Source organism: Apteryx mantelli, chromosome 1 (assembly GCF_036417845.1).
Source record: "Apteryx mantelli isolate bAptMan1 chromosome 1, bAptMan1.hap1, whole genome shotgun sequence".
NCBI classification, from domain to species: Eukaryota; Metazoa; Chordata; class Aves; order Apterygiformes; family Apterygidae; genus Apteryx; species Apteryx mantelli.
This window is the reverse complement of record NC_089978.1, coordinates 93,276,248-93,303,153: the sequence shown is the minus strand read 5'-3', so window position 1 is coordinate 93,303,153 and position 26,906 is coordinate 93,276,248. Positions and strand designations below refer to the sequence as shown.

At 35.2% G+C, this 26,906-nt stretch overlaps 1 protein-coding gene across 1 annotated transcript in view; it reads left to right on the top strand.

Moving 5' to 3' along the window:
- Positions 1-26,906, top strand: part of DMD (dystrophin) — a 1,189,181-nt gene that overhangs the window by 868,951 nt on the left and 293,324 nt on the right. The window contains exons 53-54 of the mRNA XM_067297573.1: positions 14,546-14,757; positions 21,742-21,896. Coding sequence (XP_067153674.1) covers positions 14,546-14,757; positions 21,742-21,896 — 367 coding nt within the window. The remainder of the gene's footprint in view (positions 1-14,545; positions 14,758-21,741; positions 21,897-26,906) is intronic.

Here is a 26,906-nt window from a genome sequence, read left to right as displayed (position 1 = left end):
ATGAGTGCAATCCACAAAGAATGTATATTGGAACCTGCAGCTGTTCTCAGATGATGCAGTTAAGCACTCTGGAGTACATTTGGCCTACAGATTGTGCTTTTGGCTATCCTTGATATAAATGTGTCATGGTTTTAGTTTGCTTGAGTTGGGAGTAAACCAATGACAAAAACACAGCTCCTTTGAAAGTCCAACCTGAGTAAATACTGGATTAGTCTGTGTGGGAGATTTTCTGAGAAGTTGGTGGGTGGTTCCATTAGCAGTGGTTTGATTTTGTTATGTAGTTTACAAAATCATCATTATGGTAACATATAATGAAATACTGTATATAACTCACAGAATTTCATACTGTCACTGTTTTCAGTAGCATAGGCAAAGTAAAAATGGCGCTCTGACGCTTTGGATCTGTGCTTAGCAGATAGCAGCTGTCATAGGGTCATGTCAACCTCTATCATGCCAAAAAGGGAAGGAAGGGGAAATTTAGATTAAAAATTCTGGAGATTAGCCGCTCGTGTTTCACTTTTCTTGTCAGCAGGCCCATTATACGGTAGGTGAGACAATGACTTAAAGAGAATGATATTGAGGATCCCTAGCTACATAATGGCAAAGGAGTGTAAACTCTGAACAGGTGACTATACAGTGAAGAAGTGGTGGCATCTCATGGGGTATGGTAGAACTTAGAACCTGGCAGAGAGCATTTAGAAAAAGAATTTATTTAATTGTGTTTTAATTAGGTGGGAGGTGGCAAACAGTAGAGGAAACACCTATGAAATGGAAGTTGTTCTGAGCAATGTCAGACTGAATATGTCTGCTTTGTCTTCGTAAATGTAGAACTAAGGGCAGTATTCCAGATGAGGACATATCATTGTTTTACAGAATGATGATTATATTTTCAGTATTAGTATTCTTTCTGATATTTTGGCACTTAGTTTTCTTCACTGCAACTTCATATTAGAATGGCAACAGTAATGGTTAAATCTGTCCTTTGGATATTTTTTTTCTGTTCCATTTTACATGTTTTCTTGCAAGCAGGATGCTGAGCTCTGTAGTAAATTATTTAGTGTCTTAGGTTCAAAATTTGCTGAGTTTCAGCCAAATCAAAATCCTGACTTTGAATTGTGTTGGTTTGTCCATGATTAAGTTTAGGCCACTACTTTGTGCTTTTATCTCACATAGTGTCTCATGAGTCTCATGAATGTTAGGCTCTGTGTTGAAGTAACAAAGAGAACATGAATAAAGAAATGTAGAGGTCTGATTAAAACAATCAACAAACAAAAGAAAATCCAAAAGCAAAGCAAAAGGCAAGTAGCTATGTCTTTCCTTTCCTCAAGATTGCTGTAATCATCATATGAGTTATATTTTTTGCTTTTATTTTTCAGTTTAAATTTGACAGATATAGTATATTTTTCTAATTTAGGTATTTGTTTAATTATTAAGATACAAATAAATGTGTACGTCATGTGAGCCCCACAGCTTGGGACCTAGTTCATGTGGCCTTGAGAACTGGTCCTTTAACTTAAAAATGGGGAAAAAAATGTTACTTTTTTTTCTTACTTTGCTTTTCTTACTCTTTTTTTCCTACACTTGCAGTGCTGTACTTCTTTAATGGTTCACAGTACTGGCATTTTTATGGTAGTCCCTTCATTTTCTACATAAGTGCTTATTTAAAAAACATCCAAAAAAGTGCAGAACAGTATAGCTACACAGGGAACATTCAAAATGTCCGAATGACTTGGAAATTTCAGAAGAAACATTTCTTCTGCAATGTCCGATCCTACCCCAGTTGTCTCTGTTGGGTATTAATTTTGAAATGTGTAAGGATGTCGTAAGTGTCAAATTTAACTAATTATTTTCCTTATTATTTCAACAAAAAGTGCAGTACTACTTGGGCACATGTGTGGAGAGTACTCATTCAAACAGAAAAGAATCATAACCTCCAAAAAATCTCAGGGTCATTTTCCAGCATACTTTTAAATTAACTCTGGACTCTTGCATTTCAGGCCATTAAAGATTTTGAGTGTTGTGAAGCTAAGACTGGCATTCTCTGCAGAAAAAATATGAATTAACTGGCATCGGATTGACAGCATCTTCTGGTGTATGTGGAAAATAAGTGCAGTTGTGAGAGGAAAGACAGATTGGGGTGTAAGAAATGTGGAAATGTCAATCCAAAGTAGGAACAAAACCCTGAGGAGTTAACTTGCCTTTAGGAAATACTTAGTTCAATATTAATGTAATTTCTCTAAAGGACTGTAATTGTAACTCTAAAAAATAAGCTTGTTTTTTCTTGCTCAGAAATACAGTTTTTAAAATGATTGTGGTATGTGAAGCTTTTCTCTCTCAGGGAAATAAATATTTTACCCTAGTTACCATTACAATACATAATCTGATTTGTAAATGTTACTTTGTTTTGAGTCTACGGTCTTTAGTCTGAGATGGAATTGCTCATCAGCTATCACTGAAAATAGCATGGAGGAAGATGTATATCTGATAATGCACTAAATTATAAAATTGGTAATTTACTGTTTAAATAAGACAAATGCATAAAATTTTGCATTTCTGGTGTGAAATAACAGATTTATTAAGTTTACCCTGTTAAGATCTTCATACAGAATGCTCAAAATTTTCTCTTAAAGCTGAATATAGAGGTATTTCAAAATGAAATATTTTTACTTCTTTACTTTAAAATAGCTTATTCATACAAAAACTGAAAATACAGTTTTCTGTATTTTCAGAGGCAAAAATAAAAATCAAAACTACGATGTTTTGATTTGGCCCCCTTTTTCTGGTATGCACAGGGGTGGGGGGGGTGGTTGTTCATCCACTGAACGAAACCTACTGTTGTTCACAGTACTCAATTTTCTATGAATATTAATTAGATGAGTGAACTGAACTTTAGCATCGTCTCCTAAATATCCTCAAAGAAGCAGTTTACTGCTGTGAAGATACAGCAGTAGAATAATTGTGCAGGTTTGACATAGCTGAAGGAGTCACAACAAAGAATTTATGGTAGTCTGGGGTCATAATTTCCAATCATGGAATATCATATAGAACAACTGAAGCGCAACAGAGGGAAGACTAAGAAACACAAGGTCTGGTAGCCACTGTGCTGCTTAATGACCATGGCACAGAGAGTGTGACCATCTAACGTTGCTGATGTAACTTAATTAGTGAGTATTATAGTAGTAAGTGTTTTCTTTAAGGCCTACATTCTGGAGCCAAATGGTGAAAATCCTAGCTTTGATTTTTTTTTTAATTGCTGATTTTTAGTGATTTTGTAATCATTGTTTAAAAAAGTGTGAATATGTCAGTGCTAAAATCTCAGAAAACAACTAAATGCATTCCTTTTAAAATATATTTTCAAGTTGCAGATGTTTAAGTTTGGATCCACAATTTTGGAGTGTTTGGGACTGGTAGTAACTTGAGCAAATCCATACTTTCTTGTTCCCCAGTGCAGAAGTAGAACGAATAGCCCTCATACAGGCCTATGTAGTAAGATGAAAAGTTAATGTTCAAATGTCATGCACTGAGTGGCATTGTGTTTCTTAATTAAGATTCAGATTTTTCCAATTTTATAATGCTAGGGAAACTCTTTTTATATGAAGTTACTACTGCAGCTAAACAGGGTAAAATCTTCTGAGTGGGGTGCTTTGTGATTTTTCCTTCCGCTTATCAAAGTAACTGTTGTAAAAAATTTAACAAATAGCAAGCAAAAAATTTTTTAACAAAATTTAACAAATAAAAATTATCTTGCTGTTTTTAAATGGAACTCTTTAGGTTTTCCATTTACATACATTTTTATTTTGAAATTTCCTTAATTTTTCTTAAGCAAAACAATTTCAGAATGCCCCAAATAATTAAAATATTTTGCTACATGCTTGAACTTAACATTAGTTGTTTGCTAAAGTTTAGTTGTGGCATCAAAAAGCATAACATTTTTGCATGTGCGTCAGTTCACATTTGGTTATTCTGAGTGCCTGAAGAGTAAATTTTAGAAATTATAACATATGAAATCATTGAGAGAGATTCCCAAGATAATTGTATCATAAGATGAGATCTTGTGTTTGGTAAATGTATTGAAAACGAAGGAATGTTATTGTAGATAGATCCTGGTTTTTCATGTTTACTTTTTTATTTCAAGTTATAGATAACAAAGGAGATTTAAAAGGTAAAATAAAGATTCTTCCAGAAAGGATTGTTTCTACTTACATAAATATTTCAGTTGAATCAATGATCAGTAGTTTTTGGTGAAATAATTGTATCTTTCTTCATTGTTTTATTTCACAAATATGAAGAGTACTATCTGTGCAAATACTTGCCCCATGATGCAGTTATAGAATTACCTTCCTAAAGAGCATATTTTTAACAGACAGTCTAATACTACTCTTGCTATGTTTTGAAAAACAACACTGGTAATTTGTGGCCTTATTTGTGAAAAACATTATTTTTACATTCTAGGGAAAAGACACAAAAAAATTATTTGAATATTACTGTGTGCTAAAGCTTTTAGGAAAAATTTCAGGTACATCACAAAGGAGTTGCATCTTGTGAGTTACAGTAAAAAAAATAATTTGGGGGCATAGTTATCCTGAAAATTCAAATAATATTTAATGCCAAATAACAGAATGAAAAGATTTTTGCTTTATCCATTGTAATATGAACTAAAGCCAATCACAATCTTTAAATAGTGAATTGTGGATTTAGGGCTTTTGTGGGAAGTGGACGTTCTTCTAAAGAAATTACTTATCCTCTTGAAGAAGAAAAGCAGAAATATAAATATCCAAAACTTAATTTCAGTAACTTGGGGCTTGGTTTTCAGGCATTCTGAGAATTCATAAGTCCATTTTAAGCTCTTAAGTATTTTTGGTACTCATGATCTCCCACAGTCTTACCCATGCAGTTAGAGCTGGATCTATTAAATCTAAAGACAAAGCAAATGAGTATACAGATTGACAGGTGCAGATGTATTTGAAAAGTAAGTCTTAGCTTAAACAGCAGGAGTTAGTAGGCTTCTGCCATTGAGAAAATACAATGTGAACAAGAATGTGTGATAGCAACACTGAGCGCTGTGGTAGTAAGAATTCTTAAATTCATTGACTGCATGCTTCATTAGGTAGGTAATGGTTTTCACACATTTCTAGACTTAAACTGCAAGACTGACCATACTGTTTTTGCATCAGTAAGTACAAAAGTTTATGAAAGCCTCAGCAAAGCTGATGTACTTTAATAATGCTAATAGCATTCTTGTTTATGTTCAGAGAAAATAGAATATCATTTCATTAATTTTATGTCCCTTCACAGATAAGTCATATTTCTTCTGAAGGTTTTCTTAAATATTTTTATAGGTAAGGTGGTTATTATAAATGCTATCATTGATGAACAGAAATTAGATCCATAATTATAAATCGTTTTCTCTCCGATTGCTTAAGCAACCAAAGTTCTAGAAAAAAGTAGTAACATTTGGGCAAAGATAAATACAAAAGTATCTAGTCATTTCTAAATAATAGTTGTATTTTTAAAAAGAGACAGAAATTAATGACTTTTTTTCCTATTAAGTTCTTTGAAAACTTTTCTATAAATTTAAAATGGAAATGATTGAATTACTTATATATTGACTCATCTAATTAATAAGATTAGTCATAATCCTTTAGCTTCAGTTGTGGCTACCTTCAATCAGTCTAAATATCATTTTAAAATTGATGGAAACCTTCATAATAATGTGATGAGTATTTAAGAAAGAGCTAAAGCGTCAAACATTATTATGTGAGAGTTCAGTAATACAGCTGCTGTTTTCTACATACAACGAAGGACAATTGAATAGAAAAGACATTGCGAAAGATGATTAAATCATTCTGGTAAGGGAACCCTTTGGTTTTCCAGTTAGCATCATCTTACTGAAAAGTTATATTTTGATATCATCCGAGTATATGGGTCTCTGTGGAAAAAAAAAAAAAAGTTTATTATTTTCCTGTGGCTATGCTGCTGGGGCAACCGAAGGATGGCTGCTGACATTGTATACTGCCTACATAGTAGGACTGAACTGACCAGTGGGACTGAGTGGTGCTGCTGGAGCCACTCCATTTCCCCACAAATGTCCTCCTCTTCTTAAGGCTCTGACTGTAATAGAGAGGTGTCAGAAGTTCATTCCCTAATCTGTCTGTCCATTTCCCAAATAAATGCGTGTATATATATTGCGTGTATATATACACATGTACATATGTTTATTATTTTCTGTAATTTCTACCAGACCTATGCTTAGGTTTGTTGCCTATTTTATACTATATCCTAAAGAATCTTATTTCTCCTTAGGTAAGTATTTATTTCTATAGGTCAGAATTTTATGGATCATAAAATATTTTAAAATGAGAAACAAATGCTCTTTCACTTTATGGATACCGTGATTTGCTCCCTTTTTCATTTAGTAAGAAATGATCATAAAAACCTGTGTTTGAAATCTGATAAATGTTATTTACATAAATATTTTTGTATATATACAAAACTTGATGAACTAATGAATGCATTCTGGAGGACCTGATTTCCAAATAATAAGCTCTTGCATGCCCTTCTCAGTGCTCAGTCACGGAAGCTGCTTGTTGCTTGTTACAAGAAGCTGATTTCTGTAGATGAGCTACCAGTTTAGTCTGTTCTCTAACTCCCACTTTGTATAGCAAGGTATAAAGCATCTAAGAATTACTCACTTTGTGCTCAGTGGAAAACACTTGACAGTATTCTGTTCATTCTGTTTGATTTGACACTTCCAAAGGAATGGAGTGACCTTCATTAGTTTGTTCATATGGAAACAGCTTTGTTACCAGGAATGGTTTTAAGATAAAAGAAAAATAGGTTTACCTTAGTGAAACGAAGCAAAATTAAATCATGGAGTTGCAAAAATTGGAAATAATTACCCCCAAAATGGTATAAAACAAATGAAATTGTGTGTGTGTATGTGTATTTTCTAAAAAGCATATAAATTAATGAAAATCTTCCTTACTGCCTTTCTTGGCCTCTGAGAAGCCAAGGAAGTTAACCTTCTTCAGGGCCTGTATGCCCTGACAGGTCTTTCAGGTACATTTACCTTGCTCCTCATCCCCAGAAAGATGACTGAAGGTTGTGAGTGCTGCTTCTTCCTTGTTTTCATTGTAAGAGTTTGTTATCTGTGATTGGAGACTAGAATATTACACAATAGCATGTAGAATTAGGTCGCTTCTTTCTTCCCATGTATTCTTCATTCACTTGTTTATTATGCAGCTTAATGTACACATTCTTTCTGTTTTGCCTGACTTTCTTATAAGCCATAGTTTGTATTAAACCTGGCACTACATTTTATTGTACATCTATGTTAAGGACTAATCTTCCTATAAATACCCTAATAGATCAGTACATTTCAACCTGGTGCTTAAAAGCCACATTTGACATATTGCTGGCATGAACAAAAGAGTTTGCATTAAGCTAGATATTCTAAGTTGTCACTCCGCCATTAATTTTGGGTTTATTGGCTAAATCCTCTCATCACACTACCGACCAACTAAGGGATGCATAAAATATCTCGGATGACACGATTTTGGTGCTTTTCATGTTTACTTATAGAAAAGTGTTGCTGTAGTTTTCAACAGCCATCATTTAAGAAGTATGACCTTTGTAAGCCTCTGAAAAAAGTTAGAAAAATTAGTTAAAAAAAATACTGCTTTACAAGAAAAGATAAAGAAGGACAGATGAAGTATAAATTACTACTGTATTTGAGTAGGCTGGCTCCAGCTGTTCTCTGCTGCATTTTCTTTCCTGTCCAGTTCCACTTGATAATGATAGCCTACAGGCAGAAATGTAGTTGTTAGAACGATTCCTGTAACTCCTTTAACTACTTCAGCATTTAAAAAAGAAATGTGTCAAACTCATCCTACTTTGACTCTGTATCTGCCGTCCAAATGTCCTCACTAGACCAGTCTCTCACAGATTCATGATTGTTCATAAGAACAGAGCCAACATCCTTTTGTTTAGGGATGTTGTATGATAGAGCTTATTAAACCCTTAGCCAAAAAGTGATTCCTCCTTGAAGAATAAGACTCAGTTTTCCAAAGCGCTTTGTCTTCAGATTCATCCTTTCCAAACCACCTGTCCTGGAATGTAGCAGGAGAAAAGGCAGAGCGCTTTCAACAAGAAGCAGTTGTCAAATGGAAAACTGAATTAACTGAATCCTCTTTCTAGAAAAAAAGAAATGTTCATTTAGATTTTTTTGCTTAGAACAATAAAATAATGAAAAGCAACGTAACCACAAGTTAAGAAAACTCTTAAACTGTGTTTTAACTATCATTTTACTTGTGTGGTTTTGCACAAAAGTGAGCCAAAATTGGAAAGCATCAGAAATTAGTGCATGGTTGTTGTGCCTTCAAATTCTCCTGGTGCAATCTTAAGAGCATCTATTTTTCCATCTTTATTATGTGGGAAATAAAAGCTTAGAATGTGTACTTGATATTTTTGAAAACAGCTTTGAGAAGGACTGAAACTCTAGGGAGCTGTAAAAGTAATTTTCAGGATAGCATAAAATGTAAATATTACTTATGTTTTATGACAACTTTATGTTATGTGACCACTCTGAAGCTGAGGTAGTACGCTTCTTGGGCAACCAGTGACAATGGGATACCTTTTATAGCCTCTCCCCCAAATCTACAGTTTTTATGTTTGCAGCATTTTCTAACATGGAGTCACTGTCAAGGTACTCAGGGAGCTCACAGTTTCGCTCCACATGCTACTGTGTTTTTCTGCTTTCTACTTGTAGCGCTGACTGGCCCATGCACTGTCATAGGATGTGATGTGGTTGCAGTCATATAAGTGTGCAGCCCACGTTGAGACCAGGGCTGCATTCAGTTCTGTAGCAAGAGTCTGTGAATGCAGTAGAATGACCTTGCCCACCAGTCATATAATTGCTATTTCAAAGGCACACATATTCAATTTTTTTAACCTATCATAATTAACATTAACATCTAAAGTTCTTACAATTGGCGGAGGTTAGAAAGAATCTTTTCTTCCCCATATTTTCATTTTATTTACCAATGACAGAGACATTCTTTAAGGTCATGAGCAGTTCTAAGAACTGCTGTGTTTGAAGGCTACTCACTACCTCAAAGAACTGAGATCTCAGTTACTCATTTTTCTTTCTGTTTGTGGGTTTTTTTGTATTGCTGCAAAGGAGAGGGGAAAAAAACCTTTAAATTCAGGGAGTTATGGTGCAAATATGAAAATATTCATAAATCATTTTTCAGAATTGACTAGATTTCAAGCTGAGTGTGTCTTTTCATCATGATCATTGTTGCAAGGTATAAGTAAATTGAAACACTCAAAGATGCATGTAAATCTGTTTTCATTTCTCAGCTAAGGAACATCTGTGCATCAGTAGCTTCTTTTGGCAACATGATATATAGCTGTCCATAATTCTACTGTTCTTTGGTTATATTCTGCAGGAGGTCAAACTGCATAATTGTGTTAGTCCCTCTAGTCTTCAAATCTATGAACCTACAGTGAAAAGATTACTTTGTAGGAAAATGTCAATATATTGACAATAATGCTTTTGAAAAGCAGTCTCCTACAGAGCAAAATGAGTGCAGTTCAGGATAATTTGGTGGACAAGAAAAGTAGTGGTTTTCTATTTTGCAAATTCCATTGCTATTCAATTAGTTTAGCTGTGCCAGGTGTGGCTGGAATTCTGAACTATGCTGACGAGTAGGCTAAAATACCCCTAAAGAAGTTAGGTGATGGTAATTTTGAATTCAGTCAGGTGATGTGATAATACCAAAATTACTCTTTCTACTGTTAAAAACTGTTGTGCACTTTTTTTGGAGTATATGCTGAATTCAGTGTGCTTATCAAACTTGCGCAGAATGAATATTTTATTTAATTGTTGCATAGGCTAAATGTAATTTGTACTAATGTGAACGTTAGTTGTGACTGACAACTTCTTCTCAGACTCTTTTTCCATTGTTTCCACTGCTGTTACATTATAAAAAGAAGAGAGTAAACTCTCTCAGGAAAAAGACTTACATTTGTTTTATCAGTGAAAAGAACTCTAACAAAGAAAACGAGATTTATTTTTGTTTGCTGTTTCTCTGCTATACCTAGTTTATGAAAAAACAGTGTAACATTCATTACTGATGAAAAAGAGTAAACAAAGATTTTTAATAAGCAGAAATGAATCTTAAGCCAGCAGTCTCCTTCACAGAGATTGTTCTTTCCTCAGTATGCTAAATCAATGATAACCAGACTGTAAAATAGTTACCTTGTGTTTGATTCTTTTAAATGCAGTTTTCTTCTTTGTTATTACTTCCAATAACTTACTAAAACTACAGTGAGTTCAGCGGAATTTCTTTAGTCCATCTTAGTGATATAATCACTATCGAACAGCTAGTGAACAATACTGAAGAAAAAAGAAATTGAATAGCAGCGTTAAAATTACCTAATGGTAGATGTGCCTGCATTATTCGTCTGAGGGGGGTTGTTAACTGGGAGCAGCTGCAGTCCTGTCGGGACACTTTCCTGTAAGCAGGCACAATACATGCATAAGCACAGTAAAATAAGGACTCTGTGATGAAGAAGTGGATGGTTTGGAAATAATCTGAAGTGAAAAAAATAGTCCCACCAAATTTAATCCATGTAATATGTACCTTGGACATGTTGTTAGCAAATAGTTTGTCTGGTTTGTAGTAATCCCAAACATGTTGGGACTACTATGTATTTATTCTACGAGATTTGCCCTTGCTGGTTGCTATAAAAATAGCTATAAAAATAATTTATAACTGTAATACATTAATAGTAATTCTAAAATTTTTAATCATTTTAAACAGTGGCACATATTTCTACTTGTTGTATTTTGTCTTGCTGATATTCCTTTTAGCTTTGTTAATTGTCAAATACTCTTTGTATTTATATATTCCAAAAAACTCTAGCTATTGGCCACATATATTGATAAAACCATTTAAAATTATTTCTTTTTCTGAGTGTATAAAGAAAATGTAGGATTTTTTGCAGACTGCCTGGTAAATAAAGTCTATACTGGATCATTGAGAATCTCCTTCAAACAATCGCAAATACTGATCCTCATAGTAAAGATATTGTGCAGTTGCCAAATGAAAAAGAGGAAGAAATTGGATACAAAGGGGGACTGCCACAGTAAAAAGAGATTAAACTTTGAAACAGAGAAGTGACCGGATTTAGCTATAATGAACAGGGTACTTTTCCCCTCCTAGGTAATAAACTGTGGGAGGGGGAGGGGAGAAGGCTTTAGTTATTATAGTTAATTATTTAAGATACCTGTACTTCAGTGATTCCTGTAGCACACATGAAGCCACATTTATTCTGTCTATCTAGATGTTTTTAATGTGTAATCATCACTGTATGTAGGTGCAATGGTATATAAAAGTTAAAGATCAGAGTCTGATCTCAGTAATATGCTGTTGTAAATCCAGCGTACAGTAAGGAAAATTGCATTACTTTTTCTGGGTAAAGCTTGAATGTTCATATTTAGGTTTCAGGGATATTTTGTAATTTTTCCGATGGTCTTTTGTCAGTGGGGCATGTTTTTGCTTTATTTAATTTATTTTTTATTTACTTACTGAATATTACTTTAATTAAAGGCAGGAAGTAGGTGATCATTTGCTTTTCTTTTTTCTTTGAAACTCAGACAAATCCTTTTCTGGAAATATTGCTTCACATGCCATTGATTCTTTTAGTTTTCTTGTGTTCAGAATGCTATTTCTTATTTCTAGGTTTGTCTCCATGGTCCCAGATATGGGTCGCTGGACTCGGGAACAAACTCATTTTTCCCTCTGCTGAATCCCATATGTTCATTGTAACCTTCAGGATTTTATAAAATCCCGACAGCAGAAATGACCCTTCCAATGCTATAAGCACAGTGTTAGCTGCCTGACAGACCTTTTCATTGAGGTTCATCATTGCTTTCATACAAAACACTCTCAGGATTTTCTTTTCTGTAGACTTATTCCAGTCAGAGGAAGCCTTTTATATGTTCCAGTGCCCTTGCACAAAAACTAACATGATATTCAGAATACTTTAAAAATAGTCTTCTGCTGTCCAACAGCACTTTTTTTTTTACTGCAATTCTCTCATCCTTTTCATCCAGAGTCACTAATTCATTAACTGCAAGTGAGTGGTTCATGGGTTGTTGGAACCAGTTCTAACACAAAATGCACACAAATAGGATTTTCTGAACTTTATTGTTCGGCTTGTATCTGTAAGTGGTGTTCACCTTTGCTTCAGTGTGAAACGTCCCACTAGAGAGCATCCACAGGATCAAAGTATATTGTGAAGACACACTGTTTTACACTAATGGTTTTCAGTATGTTTTGGAAGTGAATTCTTGTATTTTCGTTATTTTTTTGTTATTCAAAAACCTATGCACAGTCCACATTTGAATGTGAGCATCATTTAATAAGATGTAAACTTACAATAATGAGTGGATTTTTACGTTACCTTAAGTTAAATAAGTGATGTCATAATTGCAGAGGCCTCCCTGATTATCTCTATGTATTTTGTCATATATAGTGCTTTGCTGATTGGTATAAACTAGCTCAGAAGGGCCAGGTGAATTCTATAGGTGCCATGATGTGTTTGTCCAGAACTGAAGTATTTTGTTTCCTGAAACAGTGAGTGACCCAACCCATTTAACAGAGTTTTAATTTGTATGTTCAGATTACCTAGTAACTTCCTGAACTCTCTTTATTTCAAATCTGTAGTAAAGCAAAACTATTAAGTATCTTTTAAAAGTCTATATCAGATACTTATTTTTTTCTTTCTGAGGGAGGTAACCCAAGTAGTTTGGCCAAATACCTATGCATTTTCATGAGTAAATGCTGTTAATAGCTTTTCACAGATTTGCAGCTTTTGTATTCGTAGTCACCTGTGTAAATGGGCTCCTGAGATGTCCTGAATACATCTTTCATGATGCAGCCTGATTCCCCTCCTGGGTGTGGAGAATTGGTCATCATGGAATGCCAAGACCATGGTATATGATGAAAAACTCAGTCTTGGTGTAAAAAACACAGCCCCCTAGCCCCTCAATACAACCCTTTAGCCACATGATCTAGATGCAGCACAGAGATTGTACTTGAGCCGTTCAAGAAAAAGTTCAAGAACTTCTGTTATTTGCCCTTCCTGTAGACCACGATCTCTTCATTGTTTCAGGTAACAAACTAACAGCAGAAATCCTCATCCAGATATGCATAGAAATGAGTTGTTGTTATGTGACCTTCAAATACAGCTCTCTGAAATGAAGGTTAGATTTGCTTCAGATTGATTTTAGGTATTTGGGCCTTAGGCTATCCTTGCTTTTTTCTGATTGTGGGTTTTGTTTTTCCTTTCTGCTTCTTCAGTTCATCTTGTATCTCCTGCATCTTGGACATGCTGCCATGTGTGCTCATTCTGTTTTCTCCATAGGCTTGAGCAGGGATGCTGAAAGTTTTTCTTTTCTTTCTCTAAAACTCAACTGAATCCATGGAAAGATCTTTATCTCTTCTTCCAGAAGAAGGAAGAACACTGATAGATACAAGTCTCCTTTCCATGCTGAAGCATTTGCCATCCCTTTAGTCTTTAGCCCGCACCGTTCTGGAATCAGCTATGCCATGAGAGATGCCATGCTGCAGCTACCTCTCCCACTGATAATTCCACTTGCTTTCCAAGTAATCCAGGAGTCTCTGTTCCCCTCCCTGGAAGGCCTGTGAAATTTTAATGTAGTGGGGCAGTTTTTGAGAAAAGTATTAGGAATGTAGTTTGGGTTGCCTAAACTCAGGGAATTTTTAAAGAAAAGGTTATTTCTTAGTGCACTGGAAAGCATTTTTTATTGTTTGTTTTTCCTTTTTTCTTTTGTCAGACATTGTCTAGTTGGAAGACTAAGTCTCTTGATGCTTTACCTAGCAGATTTACACTATTCTGGACCAGTCTGATGCTGGATGCTAGCCAGCACTTGTTATTTGTAATTCTAGGGATTATTATGTTCCGCAGAACCATATTTGTTTCAAATGGTGGCAAACCTAATCCTTATTTTATAATTAATATGAACATATGAGTAGGGTTTTTAGACAGCCTTTGCAATCTGCTAATATTTGCCTTAACAAATTAAGAAAGCATAATCATTAATTATATCTTGCAGTAAATCTTAAAATAAAATTACAGAAGTCCGTGAAGGACTTGTTCTTCTAAAACATTAAACCTGGATTTGGTTTGGTAAGAATGAAAGATGATTACTGCTGCTTTTTCTAAAATGTGATTCTGTTTCATGATGCTTTTTGAGACACAAACCTAACATTTCAGGCTGCTTATGCATCAAAATACATGATGCGTACCATAGTGTCATGCTGTGTGCCCCAGAACAGTTTATCTGTTCTACTTTATTAAACCAAACTTAGTTGCAATTACAGCTGGAAAGAGCTCTCCAGTAAGGTCAGTTCTAGAAATATTTAAACATAATAACTACTCCTTAAAAAAAAAGTACTGTTTAAGTGACTCAGCTTTTTTTCTTTTTTTTTTTTTTGCCTTTGTCTTTCACCAGTTGAAAAAATACAGAGCCAGTGGGATGAAGTGCACGGACACCTCCAAAGCCGAAGACAGCAGCTCCATGATATGTTAAAGGATTCAACACAGTGGCTAGATGCTAAACAAGAAGCTGAGCGGGTTCTAGAACAAGCAGAAGCTAAGCTTGAATCGTGGAAAGAAATTTCCTACACTGTGGAAGCTCTGAAAAAGCAGAACACTGAGCTTAAGGTCACTACTGAGAACGAGAAATTTAACATTAAGATAAATAATCAAAATGCTGATACATGATTGAAGATATTTCTGCTTGAGTTGACTAGATGTTTAATGAAAATGTCCTCAAAGTATTGGACAGTGCATATCAAAGAGAGGCACTTTATTCTCTCTCATCTCCCACTAATAACTAGAAAAGAATTACTGAAGTCTAAAATGTGTGTCACATAATCCTTCAGGGAAATTGGTCCTAACTTGTCAGTCCTAACAAATAACTGGCTGGTCTTGCAGGGTAAAAAACTACCTTTTCAGCACAGTTATTTGTCATCTCCTTCATACACCAGCCTCGGCTGAGGCACTGGTGCTGCAGACTGGTAAACCCTGCAGTACTGCTGTGGGTCTATGAGCACTTGTAACAAAGCTGTATAGGTTGTCCTGAAGTGGTTAAAAACAGAAAAAAAAATGTAACAAGCTGTCTGGAGGTATTTTGAAAATCAAGCATTTTAGATTTGCCACAATATAATCTCACTGGGTTCAACCTTGGCAGGGTTATTAACTGCAAAAAATCTAAAATGCCTGGTCTCATGTTTTTACCATATACTAACTATCACATTTTAGGTGCTAAAATGTACACCTCAGTTAACTTAGCTGAGCTGTACCTCAATGCAGGTATGCTGTAACTGTTGCATCAGTTTTTAAGTTTCATGTTATGGAAATAGTTATACTTTGGTGACACTCCTCATGAATAAATTTTGAGAATAGCTGTTTCAGATTAACAATATCTCATTTTCTGGTTGGGAAAACAAGGTTGAAACCAACCAATTGATCAGCCTCTAAAAGTGGGTCCTCTATCCATATTAATGGAATGTTATATTTTAATCACTTGAGAGAAAGTTAACACAAATATTTTTTCCAGTGTTATTCTTTCCTCCCCTGCCAGTTTTTTTTCTTTTTTTTTTAATTATTACCACTCAGTTACTGGGCTAAAGTTTGTGGCCTTGTAAACAGTTGTATTTGCAAAGCTGAATGGTGATCAACCACTGTGAAGAATAGTGCGGTCAGGTCCTCATCAACTGATTTTGTTACCAGAGAAAGTATGTGTGTAACTGTATTATTCGTCATCAGCTGTCTATCATTATTAGTCATTGCCATTCTGATATTTAGAAGTATATACAAAAGCTGTTGTTTTTTTTTGTTTGCCTACAGGAAGAAACACCATGGATCTTTTATCAATTTCTTCTTTTAGGGCTGGGAAGTGGTTAAGTTTTCTTATTTAAGATTATACCTTAAGGGTTGTTGCTCGGGAAGGATGGATTATGGTAAACAAGGGCAATCACTCACTAATGTATTGGAAAGAGTTAGAGATTATGTATACTACTGTCATTCAGCAGAGAGGACTCGCATTTGTCACTGTCTTTCTGTGGAGACAGAGTTCTAGCTTCTGCCCAGTGTTTGGTTTTAAAAAAAAAGCATCAACAAAGTCAGTGTCCTAGCTCTGCAAAGACACAATTAACAAAAAAAATCACAGTTCTGTGCAAACAGTCTTACCTCATTGTGTCTGAGTGTTTTATGTCTCAAACACAAACTACGTAACTAAGAAAATAATTACAATTATTGTTTCCAAAATAGATTTTATGTTCATTTTTGCAAGTATATGTGAGGTTTAGATCAGGTTCAGCTAAGAATGTATGTTTTTTTGAAAAATAATGATCTTATTGGATTAACATTCTCCAAAGAAATAAATAAAAATATGCCCTTCTTCTCCTTCTTCACCTAAATTACAGAGAAAGTATAGAAAGTATGCTCGTATACTTATTCGTAGAAGATATCCCTTTGAATAAATGAGCACGGTTTTGAAAGCATATCTGCATATTTTTTTCACTCCTCTGTGACAGAGAAGGAGAAACATGTAAGATACCAGTACCTTAGAGCATTCCTATCTCAGTCTGGATTTAATGTTACATGTTGTGTCCCGTTACAGAGATTAGACCATGTTTATAATTTTAATTGTGAAATCCAGTCAAATCCACAGCTAGTCTTCAGCCAACTTTGCCCTGCCCTCACGGTAATATGAATATCCACAGGCTCTACTGTTTCAAGGAGGCCCAGTCACTTTTGTTACTTCCATTTGTTTGGGTTTGCCATCCTTTCTCCCACAAGGCCGAAAGAAATTCACCTCTGTCTCAGAGAATCTTTTTTTCCTTTCTTTCTTTCTTTCTTTTGACCAGCCTTCATAGAGGAAATCTCTGTCTGCCAGAGATTGGAGCAAATAATTGCTCATGTCAAATCCCACATGAAAGCTTCTCAGATGTTACAGCATCAGCTGTTTTATTCTTGCTTGAGCTAATTGTTCATGCATTTTAAGGCAAACTGAAATCTTAATTGAGTTTAGCTGCTTTATATTTCTTTTATATAGTAGCATCTGAAGTGAAGGACCTAGAAATACTTCAGATCCTCAGCATAAATGCTTCCCAGGCTTCTGTACCGCAACACATATATTTCGGTTCTGACCCTTTGAATATTTAGAGCAAGTGTAGTGTCTTTTGGGTTGCTATTACACTGATGAAAATAAAGCTGTCAATTCTATTCATTTGTGCAGAGGGAAAGAGCCAGGTTCTTCAAACATATTAATTTTGTCAGCTTTGTATCTCAACACAGCTTGGTGTGAGGAAGTGTGATCACCAACTCTTCTCCCGGTGTGGTTGTTAACATCATAGATCTGGCTGAAGCCACCTGAATCAATGCAAAAGTTCCCCTACACTCTAAGTGAAATTTGAATCAGTGCTTGTGTTAATGCTTTTTTGTTAGGGCATCCTTGCACATCAGTGAATGGGTAGACACTCAGTAGTACTGGTCCTTTGATTATTTATATTTTTATAATGCCAGAATAAAAGAAAAATCTGTAACTGGCTTGTATTTACCCAGGGATTTTTTTTTTTTTGGTAGGATTTGACACATTTGCTACTGACATTTAAAAGAAAGGTAACTGAGTACCATGTAGCTGCTTATTAAAAATACGATTCGTTTGAGTCACAAGTTAATTCAGAGCTAATTTATTGAGGCTTAATGCATTTTTTTCATTTTTCTTTTTAGTTTGATATTCAAGAACAGTATTCTAAAGACTGGGGTTAGGTAGGGAGACTTAGAAAATGGCATCCTGCTCAGTAACAGTCCTTACCTGCTCCAGTCTGGCTTGTTATTAAGTGCTGACTGCAGATTGTTAACTCAGCAGGCTGAAGGTTATGTGTATATAAATAGTACAGATGATTGATAGTCACACTTTGACTCCTTTCAGTCTCAAGTCATCTGAACATAAGCTAGTCTAAAGCTAGTCTCTTCTTAATATGATACTGAGCCCAGTTCTCTCCTCGGCCCCTTGTTTTGGGAAGAGCTACTGAGACATCTTGTCTTCCCCGCACCAGTTTAGCTGAGATGGCCAAGGTGAAGAGGAAGAGGAATGGAGACGTGATTTATTTCCTTTCCTTTGCCAACCACCTCATTCCCTTTCACCAAAATAGAAAGCGGACCAGCAGCCTGGCCGGGGGCCTGCTGTGTGGGGCGCAGAAGCCAAGCAACCTTCCTCAGAGGAGCCGGGGGGGGACCTCATTCCTGCGCTTGTGGATAAGGCTGAGGCAATCATGCCTTTGTCTTCTTTCTTTTTTGGCTTGAACGTTAACTTTAGGCAATTTAACATTTGCTTGAAATGTTGCTGCCAGCTCTTTTGCCACTCCCTATGTACCAGGAGCGAATGAAGCTCAGTCACAGCATTGTGGGGATTTTTATTATTCCAGGGCTGAGAGCATACTGTTTTTATTTCAGTGGAACAGCTAACAGTTAAAGTGATGTTATCGACTATGGTGCAGACACTGAAATAGAAGTCCCCAATGAAAAATTAAAGCTCTTTAAGTACATAAATAAAACATATGCTATAGATATCCAGAGAAAGGACAGAAAGACAGCCAGATTTTCCAGGTTTGTGATATATATACCTGTTCGGTGTAGGAATTTACATGCTCTGAATTGGATGATGCTGCATGTACATATGGCTGTATTTGAGCTTCTATGAATAGTTTATTTTATTCCACTGGGAAACAGTGGGATAGAAAAAAAGCCCATTCTAATTTCCTTACTTGTTTTTAATTAAGCATCCTTAATTACACAGACTTTCTTCCTAACTAGTGTCTTCTAATGAAAAATTAAAAATAAATTTATACCTAAGTAACATGATGAATTCACAGCCATAATTCTTTAAGCCTTTTAATAAAGTCAGCAAGTTCCAGTGAAGACATAGACAAAACAAAGAGAATGTTTTAAAAAATGTCAAAATGAAATTAGGTAATAAAACATTTTCCCTTAAAAAAAATCCAAAGTGGTTAAAAGATAAATGGGACCTAAAAATAAAAAAGGGAGGGAAGGAAAAATTTTACACCATTAATTTTATTATAAAAAGTTATTTTATTAAGTCATATAAGATAAAATTGAGTGGGCCTCTGGTAGAACAGACAATAAAACATTTACCGCAACACTTTGTTCTCAGTGTCTGTGCAAAGGGCAGAGTTGAAGCAAGGCATGCACTCTTCAAAGTTGTTGAAAAATTACATACCAATTCCCAATGAAGTAGAAAATACAAATTGTTTCTGTCGACAAAGCTCTCTGTATTCTTCATTTCTTTCCTGAGCAATGATCTAGTGTTGTAATGTCAGGAATTTAATGGATTAATATTGAAGTTAATGGTGAGAATCAACACTTTTGGAAATAGCCTTGTAATGGATCTTTCTGTATTCTCATTACAGAGACTGGTTTGGAAGGTTTTATAAGGTCATTTATATTCACATGGGACTGGGCAAAAGGAAGTTACTTCCAGAGTGAAGTTTACAGGCCATTAGTTTACAAAGTGGACAAAATGTTATGGTAACTTTTCTACGTAATGCAGTGAATAGTCTGCTGTAATTCTTTGGCTGGAAAAGAGTAGCTGTATGTGTGCATGGACTGGGACATGTTAGTATTCTAAACAGCGAGAAAGGTAGAGTATAATCAAGATGGAAACTCCTAAATACAGAATAGATACTTACTATAAAAGATCTAGGAAACAGAAATGGCAATTACAGTATATTTTATTTGATATATTTATACAAATATAAACATTTATATGTTTAATATATATAATTTTGCCAGGGAAGGGGCTCATTTACGGGAGTATTTCCAAAACAACCACCTGCCTGTATCTTCTCCCCCAAGGAATGCTACTGGTTTTGCTATAAAAAATATGAACTACTCTGACTCTATCTCCATGAGGGAATGACTTCAAAAAATTATGTATAGGCAGCTTCAGTTTAACTGAACTTAATCATAGATGGTTCAGATGGTTCACAAAGTCCGTAGGCTTCTCCTGATGTTTGACTGGTAGAAAGAGGATCCCTTGTTCAAAACAGCAGAGCCGGTTGCTGTCATAGTATTTAAGGGTATCTGCTGCCCAGTCATCGGGTGATTATTCTGCTCTGTCATGCAGGAATCCTGCAGAATAATGTAGGAAAGAATGGAAATACATGTTTTCAGTTTCAAATTTTAGAGGAGGCCTATAAGTAGCTAGAGATGCTGGAACAACTTTATAACAGATGAGGCTTTTGGGGGGGACCCCAAAAGCTCCAGCAGGGACTCTTTTCAAAAGATAAATAAGTTTCAGACCCAACCTTACCAAAATCAGTTTGCAGACTTTCTGAGGTGAAAATGTAATTGTATAAATCATTCAAATTGTATTTATTTCTACTTAGTATTTAGACTCTTCAGTCAAGGTTTGCATCTTTAAATTGTTTGATTCTTTATCTGAATCAAAACAAGATTTCAATAGGAATAACACTTTGGGAAAAGGAGGGGCAAACACCAAATTTTCATTCATACAGATTTCCTAATTTTAGTATTAAATTACACTTCTTTACTGTAAGCAGTCAATCCTTAGTGTTTACTTTTTGTAGATGGCTTCGGATATTTACCTTCAACTGACTGTTTCTGTTTGCAAATATAACCTTTTTTCATTTGCATTGTCCCATTTGGTTAGTTGCTTGTAGTCTTGCCTAGTACGGAAGCAAGGTAGACCATCTATTGTCTTTGCTCTTCCATTTTTGTTTGGTTTCTGGCTGCAGCGAGTGTTCCAGATTTTGGGGAGGGGAGAGGAAAAGAGAAAAGAGAAAAGAGAAAAGAGGGGAGGAGAGGAGAGGAGAAAGGAGAGGAGAGGGGAGGGGAGAGGGGAGGGGAGAGGAGAGGAGAGGAGAGGAGAGGAGAAGGGGCTTGGGTACTGGAAGGGGAAGGAGGGGAGGGGAAAGGAGGGGAGGGGAGGGGAAAGGAGAGGACAAGACAGGAAAGGATGCCTAATTCTTAAAGAGCTTTCTTAAAACTTAAAAGCATAAATCACTATTATAAAAGTAGTCAGGTTTACCAGCAGTATTGTATTTTGGTGTATTGTAGATTTAGTGCTGTTCCAGTAGATGGCACTAATTACATAAACAATTCACTAAGATAATAAAGTCAGGAAAAAAAAATATGTGAAAGCACAGGCATTATTTGTCCAAACCTTAGCATTATTTCACATTATAAAAAATAAAATTAGCTTTAATGGGATATGATTACAAAATATTTTCTATCTCTCAGTATAATTCAACATCACAAATAGAAGTTATATTAATGTAGCCACCCATTTCTGTCTCAGAAAAGAACGATCAAGATTCTAATCACTGTTTATCAATTTCAGCTGCCATATTTTATCTGGCATTAAGGATTTTGTTGCTCAGTTGCCTCAGACACTTAGCAGTAATCCTACAGTCTCTTAACTGGAAAATAAATATTTAAAAAGACTTAGTTACCAGTTACCAGCAGACCTGAGGAAGTCCTTATTGTTTTGTATTGATGGTATAAGTTGTCCATGTACTTTTCTACTGAACATAGAATGTGTGTAATCATTTTATGGTGATCTGAGATTTATTCCTTTTTTTTTTGTTTTTATTTCAGCAATTTTCAAAAGAATTACGGCAATGGCAAATAAATGTGGATGTGGCGAATGACATGGCACTGAAGCTGCTCCGCGATTATTCAGCAGATGACACTAGAAAAGTAGAACTGATGACAGATAACATTAATGCAACATGGGTTACCATTAATAAGAGGTAGGATACAAATTCTACTAATAAACTTTAAACTTTATTAACATTCATTGTCCAGCTTTGGTTAGAGATCTTAGAAGATGTCATTTGTGAAAATGACATGGTTACGGTACAAAAGGTAAAGAATGATAATGTCTTTTCTGTTCTATTTTGTGGAAATGTGACTTTGGATACCATTTAATTCTCTAAAACAAAAATTTTGATTCCTCTCAATTTTCAACTGCTGTGACCAGTTACCAACTAACTTCAGTTGACAGGTTATATATTTTAAATATTTTAAATGAAACATACTGTATTTCTGTGTACTATCTCTGCATTACAATCACTATAGTGATTTTGTTAGAGTCATAGATTGAACCTAAAAATGACAGACATATCCTGTTGAAGCAGGTTGAAAGTAGAAATGTTATCCTGTAGCTTTGAAGAAAATCTGTAGTCAAGAACAGTTTTTTAGATCCTTGATCACGTTCTTGGTTACATTTCATAGTCTTCTACTCTGTGTTATAGATAACAATTCATTACTAAAAGCCACCAAACTGTGATTCATTCAGTATGCAATCTGTAAAAACAGAACATTTTGCAGAATAAAAATGTCTTTCTTTAAAGCAATAAAATAGTTTTATATTGTTGTACATGAAATGAGATACATAAAAAATTAAATTAAAGTTATTTTAATCAGTTTAGTGTCCTGGATTAAGTTTTATAGTCTATAACTGAAACAAGAATTGAATTAGTTTTTAAAATATTGTTAATTAAAGTTTATGAACAAGGTCAGAAAAGTTAGTTTACTTAAATATGTAACAAATTCAGGAGACATTCTTACATCTTGGAAGTTACTTAAATCACTGGTGACTACAGAAATTTATTCCCACTCTTTTTTAAAAATACATATAAATGAATTTGATATTCATATGCCTACAGAATGTGTCACTTTAACAGCATTTTTTTCTGAAGCAGACTTGCCACTTACTTAAGGTCCTACAATGAGAGGAGATGCCATTGATGTCCTCTAGACAAGAGAAGGCTGCCTTATAATTTGAAAGCTTTTTCTAACAAGAACGATAACTAAACTGAGAAATTATTATAACCATGCAGTGACTATCTGTTTGCTTTTCTCCTCTTATTGTAGTAGCCATTTTAGTCTTATTGGTGGTAGCCATTTTTTATGAAAAATAAAACTTTCTGCTGCCTGTGCTCTGAGAAACAGGCTGGAGGGGACATCTTGTCCTGCATAAGAAGAGCCAGATGCCTAATACTTAAGACTACTCCAGATGAAGGTGAAGTTAGTAGGTCAAAAGGGTTAGGTGGATGAACTGAAGGAAATTGCTTTTCTCCATATGTAACCCTTTATTGGTGAGCTAGCTTTCTAATCCTGAAGTCTAGCTATGTCTGTAGCTGCAAAGAATAGTCAGGTAGCAATTATAGCTAAGATGGCATCTTTAATTCTGTATTTGCTAATGTTTCAAACATGAACCTAGGTGGGTTTAAGGTTGCCTAAGTGTGAGAACTGACACTGTTGCATGAAATCAGCCGAGTAGTAGATTAGCAGAAACTATAAATGCTTCAAGGAACAGGCTTCTACATAACTCGCAGAATTGCTCATACCTCATGCATTAGAGGAATTACTGTAGTAAACGTTCCATGTCTTAAAAAAAAGCTATTTAGGTGACTGAGTTGACATTTCTCTTGAGGGCTGTATCACATTTTTGTCTTTTGTGAGTAGTTGTTAAATGAAGACTTAAATATAGTATCAAGTTAGCAAAAAAGCCTGTAGTTGAAAGAGCCTCTCCACCTATAGGTCTCTCAGGTTTGATCCAAGCGGTGGTCAGCCTTCCCATTGCCAGCAAGCTGCTGAGTGACCTCCTGGGAGAACCACCTTGAGATTTCTTTTGTTCGGCAACTTTGTGGAAAGAGAGGATGGAGTCAGTGGGCCTTTGTATGACTTAAATGCCAATTCAACAATTATGTTTTGTGCTTTTTTTTTCCCCTCCCTTTACACTTCAGCTTTCAGATTGTTGCACAGAGCAAACCATATTGTTTGTTTATATGTTCAGGAGTCTTTTTAAGTGTAAGAGAATTTTTTTTCTGAGTTTATCATTGGCTCCAAGAAAGGCTAGTTCTCCACTGAGATACATGCGCATTGATTTCAGAAATATCCATGAGTGTTACTTTCATCTAGACCATGAGCAAGTAAGGCACTGGTGATTCAGTGACCTGTTAATGGTGTAGAAATACATTTCAAATATGAGTCTTGGCTTTTTCTGCAGTTGTATTTTAGAAATAGTTTTATCAGTGTTTATGCATTCAAACTTCTCATCCATCCCTTGAGTGACAAGAGGAAGTACACCTGCTGAAGATTTTTCTTTGTTCTCCCTACATCTTTAATTTAAATGGCCTGATTTTTTTGTGTATATTTTCTTTTAAAAAGAATTTTCACAGAAAAACTAAGAGTGACTTACATTGTTTTGAGCTATTTTTTCCTCTAAATTGCCATTAGGATCAACACTGTGTATTAAGGAAAATATGTGAACCCTCCTATCCATGAACCAGATTAGTAAAACAACAGACAGGCAAGTAGCAGTAAAATTACGCTTTGCCTGTTGGTAATAGTTCAGCCAAAGCAAGTACTTCAGTCATTAAGGCAACATCTGCCAGCTTGTGTTTTGTTTTGCTTAAATAGATTTGCAGCTGATTGCTGTGTGTTTACCCTTTGCCTTACTATTTTGTTTTATAACATCAAGCTATAATGAAAATGACATTCTAACTCCTTTAATAGCCAAGTTCCTGAGTGTTTGTTGGGTGCTCCCCTTTTTTTTACTCACCACTTTTTATTTTTATTTTTGTTATTGATGCTGAAAAGATATACTAGAGGCACATGAACTGATTGGTTGGGCAAAAGCTAGAATGACTTGTAAACATGTCTCTTCGTATTCCCTTTAGAAATGTTAACTGTCCCAGAAATAACTATATTATTTGTTAAACTGATGCAATTAAGGAGAAAGTGATCCGTATTGCTTGTGTTAACAAAAATAAATCAAACAAATGAACTATTATGTGCTCAAGAGAAAAAGATACAGTGGCAGAAGTGACCATTAGAAATTTGTCATAAAAATGTTCTTTATGGTTCTATATGGGCATATTTGTTTGGAGTTGAAAAAATAGGCAAATCAGACAAAGATTATGGTACTTCCTGTTTTTGTAGGCACTCACATTGTATGTGAATTATCAGATAAAACATATAAATGCAAATTTAACTTTGTTCTTTTCCTGGGAATCCACTCAGCATGTGTTTAAATTTCACTAACTTAAATTTCAAGCTAGACAAGGATTTAGATCTTTCTTAAGTGGAGCATATATTATGAAATACATATTCTGAGAATTAATTAGGCCTCAAACCCAATACAGTGTAATAGACACCTTCAAATATTTGCATCTCTCACTAGTTCCCACACTGAAGGTCAGTGAAACTCAGGCTGCACTGCAAGTGTTACAGCTTGTGTTACAGCACCACTCAAGATGCATTTTTTGGCTCCTGAGAGAGAATGCAACACTCATGTATCAGTCAAAATGTAAAAAGTAACTTTTTTCCTATTGCAGGGCATGGGCAGTGAATAATCAATAAATGCTTAGGTTTCTGTTGTCCTTAGTTTAAGCTGCAAGGAGCTGGAGAAGTGTGGCAAGGAGCTGAGTTTCTAGGCAACTTGTTTCAAGGGTCTGAGTTGCCAACTCCCATATTTATCTAAGAATGACTTTCATTCTGTAATGCAGCCAGTTGTACAAACACCTTGATTTTTTGTGTCAGATGGATAATATCAAATGCAAATGGCCAAACAAGCTAAGGGCATACACAGTACAAAAGTATGATGCATATCTGTTTCCTGTGTAATAATGCAGAATATAACAATAATTAGAAGTGCTAAAAAGTCTGTAGTCTAGTTTTGGTCTTTCAGCAAACCTCGCCCTTTATTAATGAGCGGCTTGCTATAAGAACAGTCCTAACAATGTAAACTTTATCTGTACATAATGTTTGTAAGTATCCTTTTATCGCCTACACAAAAAGAGCTTGATCACTCCACTGGAGACAAGTTTTCTTAATATAACATGCCTGCATTAGGATTACTTTGCTTTATGGCTCTTGTGGAAGAAATCTTATTTACGCTTCCATTGCATCCTCTGGGTGAGAAAAGACTACCCTAACACAGCAGCAGCAGCCAGGTTTATATATGTGTGTTAAGTTATACTGAAGATCCTAGCTTGGTTTCAGTAGCCAGATCTTTTTGGGAGCTATCTCTGAAGAGCTTATTGTTTGACACATTTAGACTTGGACTGCTGAGCTCGCGAAGGAAGGAATTGCACAGTCAGTCTTATTTTAAAGAACTAACATGCCCGTCTTCTAAGTTCTTCAAGCAAACTCAGCCCATTTCCTTTCCATTCTTTTATTGTTTTGAAGGTTGCACTGCATTCCTGAAATTGGTAATAATTACATGAGTATGAACAACTATTGTAGTTCTTTGTGCAGACACAGTTTATTTGAGCACAATGAAACAACTAAATTAAAAGTGTAAGTGGCCATAGGAACCTTGTTTATACTTCTTTGCCCGCTGTTATCATGGGTATAGATCTCTGTTAGTGTGTGCATGAGCAAGAAATTATTGCAAATGTAAGACTACAGATGAAGATGACATTGGTCAAGTGACAGTTTCCCATGTAAATATATATTTTTTTAACAAACAAACCCCAGTATGATCATTTTTATCATTATCTTCATAATAGTGATTTATCAGTTGTTTTTGAAACAATTTTGCCGGTCTCAAGAAAGTAGATAGGTAGAGTGACTGCTTTTTACAACCAGTATGTCATGCCGAAGTTTGTTATTTGCAGCAGCTTAACAGTAGACATTGATTTAAAATTACCAAGGTTGCTTGAAAACATTGCAATTATAGAGCAATTGTTTTATTTTGCGAGAGATGTTGATAATACGTGCTTATATTGATTTTTCTCTATTTATTCACA